The sequence below is a fragment of the Halyomorpha halys genome, unplaced genomic scaffold (genome assembly GCF_000696795.3).
Source record: "Halyomorpha halys isolate HHAL.00 unplaced genomic scaffold, Hhal_1.1 Scaffold2054.1, whole genome shotgun sequence".
NCBI classification, from domain to species: domain Eukaryota; kingdom Metazoa; phylum Arthropoda; class Insecta; order Hemiptera; family Pentatomidae; genus Halyomorpha; species Halyomorpha halys.
Window position 1 is genome coordinate 34751 of NW_027109196.1, and position 6977 is coordinate 41727.

General features: G+C 31.6%; 1 protein-coding gene across 1 annotated transcript in view; it reads right to left on the reverse strand.

The window, feature by feature from the left end:
• Window positions 1-6064, reverse strand: part of LOC106691059 (kynurenine formamidase) — a gene marked incomplete at its 3' end in the record, with an annotated part of 8511 nt that extends 2447 nt beyond the window's left edge. The window contains exons 1-4 of the mRNA XM_067047390.1: window positions 5916-6064; window positions 5130-5242; window positions 562-722; window positions 341-482 (exon numbers count right to left, since the gene is read on the reverse strand). Coding sequence (XP_066903491.1) covers window positions 341-482; window positions 562-722; window positions 5130-5242; window positions 5916-5921 — 422 coding nt within the window. The remainder of the gene's footprint in view (window positions 1-340; window positions 483-561; window positions 723-5129; window positions 5243-5915) is intronic.
• Between the last annotated feature and the right edge of the window lie 913 nt (window positions 6065-6977).

Below are 6977 nucleotides of genomic sequence, written 5' to 3' on the forward strand. Positions count from 1 at the left end.
TATGATATTTGACTCTACTCAATGTGGCATTGACAACATACCGCCATCTTGTTATTATAAACAATGAAACTTGGTTAGTTTGCTTTTTGGATAAACAAAGCAATGAATATTAAAATGATACATAAAATAAAACATATTAAAACCATTTATACATCAAAATATACTATCTACTCAAAAAGAGCATATTACAATGATCCATAAAATAAAACATATTAAAACCATTTATACATCAAAATATACTATCTACTCAAAAAGAGCATATTACAATATATATCATATTCTAATAATATTTGTTCCATAATATTAATTGTGTAAGGCGGGCTTAACAGATTAAACTTACCTTGATGCCCAACCAAAGCTAATGAGTAGAACAGAATTGTTTGGAAATGGCCCATTTTGTTTCTCCCATTTGTTAAGTTCCTTAGTTGATAACATAAAAGAACAATTTCCATTAGTCTCAGAAGAAGCATTCAAGAAAACACCTAGTAAAATTCGACAAAAGGATCATTTTTTTCTTAGTTATAATTCTAGCAATTAAGGAATTAAAATAAGAGTTGCCACCTGTTGTTATTAACCTCGATAGAGGTATTTCACTCAATTTCCATCCTACTTCATTGAAATGGTATGGAGCGTCGAGGTGAGTTCCACCATGTTCTGCAGTCTCAAACTGATTTGATGCATACCAATATCCTCGAGTTGAGTCTGCTATCATTTTAATAAACCTGGAAAAAATTCATCACTATTAACACTATTAACAGTACATGGTTTGTCCATAGAGTTTAAATACAGAACTCATAATCAAAAATTTACTAAATATTTTTATACAGTGAACTAAAAATCTTCTACATTAGACCCTCTGACATGAAAAAACTACTGCCAGGTTTCTTAGAACACATGGAGCATAAAACCTCTCAGCTTTCTGCACTGCTGGAACTGATTTGAATCTCTTCCCTCTCAGGTATTTCTTGATTTTGAGAGAAAAGAAGTCACTGGGAGCTTGATCGTGGCGTTAGAGTAGTAGTGGCAATTAACCAAATTAAATTTGGCTAAAACTTTGGCAGCGAGTGACAAATGAGAATGGCACATTGTGCACATGCACATAGTTAAAGAACACAATCATCTTTGATCTCTGGGAGGACTCAATCCTTTAATCAGAATTAATGTAACAGTAAGAAGATGTTCAGCAGGGTGATTGTCAGAGTTAAATATTTCAGGCACTTTTTTAAAATGTTTATCATTTCAGCTTGTTAAAGGTCTCCCAGTGCATTTATCGTCCAAAATGTCCTCCTGGCCATGTTTGAACCTCATGTGCCTCTTGGAAACCATTGCATGACATGGCTTATTCTTTGTAGGTTCCTTGAATTATATTGAAAGTATCTGTTACATTCTTTTTTTTTTTTTCATTTTCACACAGAATTTCATTAAATACCAAGTAGTACTGTATTTTCAAGTTTTCGAAGGGGGCCACTGACATCCACTTATGTCACTAATGACATATTCACTCCACTGTCTAGAGAAAACTAAGGCTACATAGTCAGTTAGCGGACATCCTGCTCTTCTTCTTCCTGTTGGTGGAACCTATCTGCTTCCCCTTCTCTGGTCAAGAAAATCAGTCTTGAAGCTTTATGAACAGACCATGCATATACAGTAGATGCCAATCTCTATGTTTTACGTCATCAATTAGTTACCAAACTAATTTTGTTTAATTTCTTTGAATTTTAGTGTATAATGAAGGAAAGCCATTTTAGGTGATGTGGTCCCTAAAATTATATAATGATTTTATTGTTTATAATTCACTGATACAATAACTAATTAATTCAAATAATTAGCCATTGTGTAATGATTTATTGTGTTTTTGTTTAAGTTTAGTTGAGTAGGCAATTTAATTATTTTTGAAATTATCGTATGGGATGTTTTTGGAGATTTGTTCTTTTCATGTTATTTGAAAAAAGAAAAAAAAAGTAAACGGGTTAATATGCGCAGAATTATATACATTATTCAGGTTGGAAAAATCCAAGTACTAAACCAGCTAAAAATAGGAAGGTATGTACCATCTGAAGAAAATATTCACATAGTGTACACTCACTTATAATTGTTGTAAATACTACTGATATTAGCTTGAATGTGTATCAGTCAGTATTTAACAGTATGTTTATGTGTTAATGTCGAAATATGGGAGATTCAAGATATAAACGTATCATTATTCTATGACAAAGATGGGTAGTTCATTTTAAGCAATTTTAGCTATTTCTGAACAATATTTGATCTGTAGAGAACAACTTTATAACCAATTACAAACTTGAGACCACCAAGATTTGCTCCATAGTTGCATTTAGATTTCATTTATTTACTAATATGTTACTAAATAGTTTGCAAAAGTGCTGGGCAGGTTGACTTTTATTTTTTTGGGACCTCATGAAATGAAAACTCGACTCTCCTACACTAGTTAGAATAGGTTGGTTACTTTTAGATAACCCAACATAAAAAAATGACATCTAAAAATCTGAAATGACCAGCTAAAAAAAATAAATAAATAAAAAAGTTACAAAATGGATCTAATAAATCAAATGAAATAAAATGGAATTCTCAGTATCTTTGAAAATAGTGGTAATATATATTTTTTTTAATGATGAGCTTTTTTTTTATTTAGTTGTGATATTTTATGTCTATTGCCAAATAAAATCAAAAAGTGTTAACTATGAATTTTCATGAGATAGTCATAAGTGGGACAGTTGGTGAAGCTACGGCGACAAGTGAAAGCAGGTGGAAGTGTATCAAGATAGGATTGGCCAGGACTGTTAAGGAAGAGTGTGGAGAAAAAACAAGACATCCTCGTAACTATTGGTTTGACGAAGAATGTGTACAGTGAAATGGAATGAAAATAGACTAATGTGGATTAGTTGAAAGATACGGCACAATTACAAGGAGTACAAAGATGCCAGGAAGAACATGAAGAAATTAGTTAGAAGCAAGAAGAGGGAAGCATTAAGGAAACAGATTGAGGGAATTGAAAACTCAAGAAGTAAAAATGAGTCCCACAAATTCTACAAAATGGTGAATAGCATTAAGTGTGGATTGATCAGGAGAACCATCCTAATCAAAGATGAACATGGGAACATATTAATGCTAGAAGAAGAAATACAAGAAAGGTGGCAGCAATATTTCAATTGTTGAACCCGAGAGAAGCAGAGAACTGTCTGGAAAGCCGTTACAATCAACAGTGGGTACAATCTTCAGTAATGATGAAAATTTGGAAGCCATTCCACCTGATGTAGAGGACATCGAAGACATCTTGTCTAAACTCAAAAATAATACATTACCCGGTAATGATGGACTCCCAGCTGCATTGTTTAAAGCAGGGCATCACGAAGTTGCCAGGGAACTACAGAACCTGACAGCTCAGATATGAGAAGAGGAGACCATACCCAAGGAGTGGAATGAGGCTGTAGTAGTGCCTATATTCAAGAAGAAGGGAGATTCAACGATATGCAGCAAATATCGAGGGATTAGTTTGCAACACTGCATATAAATTTTTTTCCATAACCTTGTATAATAGGCTCCTTCCGTTTCTTGAGCAAAAATTGGGTGATTATCAAGGTGGGTTCCAGCCCAATAGATCTACTATTGATCAAATCTTTGCCTGATGAAAATCTCTGAGAAGATGAAGGAATATCAAAAACTTGGAACAAGTTTCATTGATTTTCGGGCTGCCTATGGTGCAATCGTAAGGAGTGAGCTCATAGTGGCCATGCATGAACTGGGCCTTCCTAGTAAACTCACCCGATTAGTAAAATGCACAATGTTGAGCACAATCTACCAAGTAAAATCCTGTGGATTATCAGAGCCTTTTGAAGAGGAGTGTGGTCTAAGACAGGGTGACCCAATAGCTCCTCTCCAGTTTAATATTGCTCTACAAGCCATCATAAATAAAGCAGGAATAAATCAGGAAGGAACAGTATTTACAAAGATGACCCAAGTTATGGCCTATGCAGAAGACGTCATCATCATCGGTAGATCCCTGCAGAGCATTAGAACTGCTTTCGAGGCGATGGATGTCGAAGCAAAAAGGATGGGCCTGCATATTAATGGGGAAAAACCAAGATTATGCTATTGGGTAAGAAACTACTAGAACAGAGGCAGAGTCGCTTTGTAATGGGCCCCTATAATGTCGAAGTGGTAAGAAGCTTTTACCTTGGCTCTATTATCAATGAGAACCCAGATGAAGAAGAAGTTAAAAGCAGAATTGCTGCTAGAAATAGAGCCTATTTCTCCATTTGTAAGGCTAATCAAAAGCAAAGATGTCAGCCGTGCCACAAAGTTCACCCTGTATAAAACATTGATAAGGCCAATCATCACATATGGTGGAGAAATGTGGACCCTGAGCAAAGTATTAACCTGCTAGACAGGTTTGAAAGAGTGATTCTTAGGAGGATCTTAGGGCCTGAATGTGAAAATGGTAATTGACGAAGAAGGAAAAATGGTGAGCTTTTTGGGCTCAACAAGAAGGAATGTAGCATCTCCTCGTACATAAGGATATATAGGCTCAAATGGCTTGGCCATGTAAAATATTTTGATGATAAAAGAAAATGTATATGCTTTCGTTATGATAAATCTACATTAAGAATTATTTACGATTTGTAAATAATTCTTTTGCATTTTGAGATTATAAGATGTTCTTAACAGCATGTTCTTAACAGCAATAATCCTTATCTATATGATGCGCGTAAGTTCCTGATTCACCTAAAAATGTTTATTTATACTTATTGATATTACCTTATTATTTTTTTTTATTAATTAATGATTGTGTCTTTCAATTTTATCCATATCGAATGTCTCATTGATTTGCTTAGCCCAGATGAGTGAGATCAATGTTATTTCATTTTGAAATAATATCCAGTAAGCAATCATATTAATATATTCAGCCCCGTAGTGAAAAAATAAAAAAAAAAATCTAAGAAAAAATTAATTTAACCGACAAGTTATATAAAATAAAACTTCTCAAAAATAAATTAAACAATGAAAATTTTCTTTCATAGCTTTTGTTTGTATAAAAGGTTGTATTTGTATACAGATTTCTATTGCTTCATTTTATTAAAAATATTTATTAAAAGATTATAAAATAGTGCTACCTGAACGGGATCTCAGTAATCCAATATGGAGTGTTTTCATCATATGGATAGCTCAAATCAATTAGATCTTTGCCTCTGGCCGAAGATAAAATAAATATCAAAAACAGCAACTTCTTCAACACACAAACAAATGTTAAATTTAATTATTTATTTATTAATATAAACTTACCATCATAAATAAATACATGAAATATTAAACAAATAATATTTGGGGGTAGTAGTAGATTTTTAAAACTATAATTATTATTAATTGGTGGGACAAATGTTAAAAAAAAAAGTTCTCATCTTATGAACCATGAAAAAAAAACCTATTAGGATGGAATTTATTCTTATGCCTAAGAAACATCCTGAAATTATATAACTATTCTTTTTATGTAAAGAAACCAGGGGTTTATTAATCCAGTTTTCTTTATTAACTATTTATCTTTACTTCAACCACTTCCATCATTTAAAAATTTCCCTCTATTAATTGCATGTTGTACTCAAATTAATAGTATCTAAGGAAGTAAAATTTGTATAATTTGTTTTTACACTGCCTACAATAAAATTAATTTATCAAACCTTCACAGTCAATGAAGGATAAAAATTATAATTTCAATGACCTCCATGAGTCACGATTTTCTCATTAGGATCTCATGTCATCTATTCACCAATATAGATATTACTTAAATAGTTTAGTACTGCACAAGATAAATGACAATAGTTATCTTTTTTCAGAGGCTCAGAATGAAAACTGAGAGAACGATTGATTATTAAATAAATACATGTTTTAAAATAAAATATTACCTGCATATCAACTAAAATTATTGGTAATTCAGAAATCAATCATTAACCAAAATTTGTCTCCAAAATGAATGGTTGTACCAAGAAATGAAATCTGCTAATGGAACATATACTTATGTGTTTATACAATGAGAGAGCTACCTTCAATAAAGACAATGGATAAGGAACCAGGCCAGAATTTTAATAGCTTAATCACTAAAAATAGATTAGAATGTATTGTTTTCTCAAGGAGTTTCATTGTAGTTACAGAAAAAGAGAATGCTTGGCCTAAAATATTGGCACAGTTACTCACACATATATAGCAATCAACATTTTTGAAGTGAAACTTCAATCGATTGATTCAATTTTAAATTAATTTTTCCACATATGGAAATAAAGGATATAAAACAAAATAGAGTTTAGTATAATTACTAAGTAGTTATAATAAAAAATATTTATTTAATAGTGACCAGTCTTAACTTTTTAACCATTATTCATTTTCAACAAAAAACACAGTTTGAAAATTATCACAACTACTTAGTCAATAAAACCCAACATAAAAGATAATATCCAGTGCATATCTAGCTCTACAGTGGTGTTCAAGAGTTTTTATAGTAGATATGTACTACTATTTACTAAATCAAAACAAAGTATATTTTTAGAAAGTATAATTCATACTATAAACTAACTAGCATTTAATTCAGAATTACTGATTTTTAAAATACATGGGAATAAACGGCAGACTGATTCCCATTTTACAATTTATACAACTGTTCATTTAATTGTACTACTCATTGCTCAAATTGTATAACTGTAATATTTACACGTATTCTGTAGTTCAGATTGTATTATAATATAGTGTAAACAGGAAAAAAAAAAAAAGTTAAGTCTTTATACCAGCATTTTAATTTGTACTTCAATTTAGTGTCTCTTTTTCTAACTGCTCAGAATGTAACTTTCCAACTATACTCTTCTTTAACAATTTATGTTTAACATTCATCTTATATGGTCTTTCTTTTCATTTATCCTTTTTTTTTTTCTTCGCAAAATGCAAAATTCTTCAGTTAAACTCAATTTTTTATGACC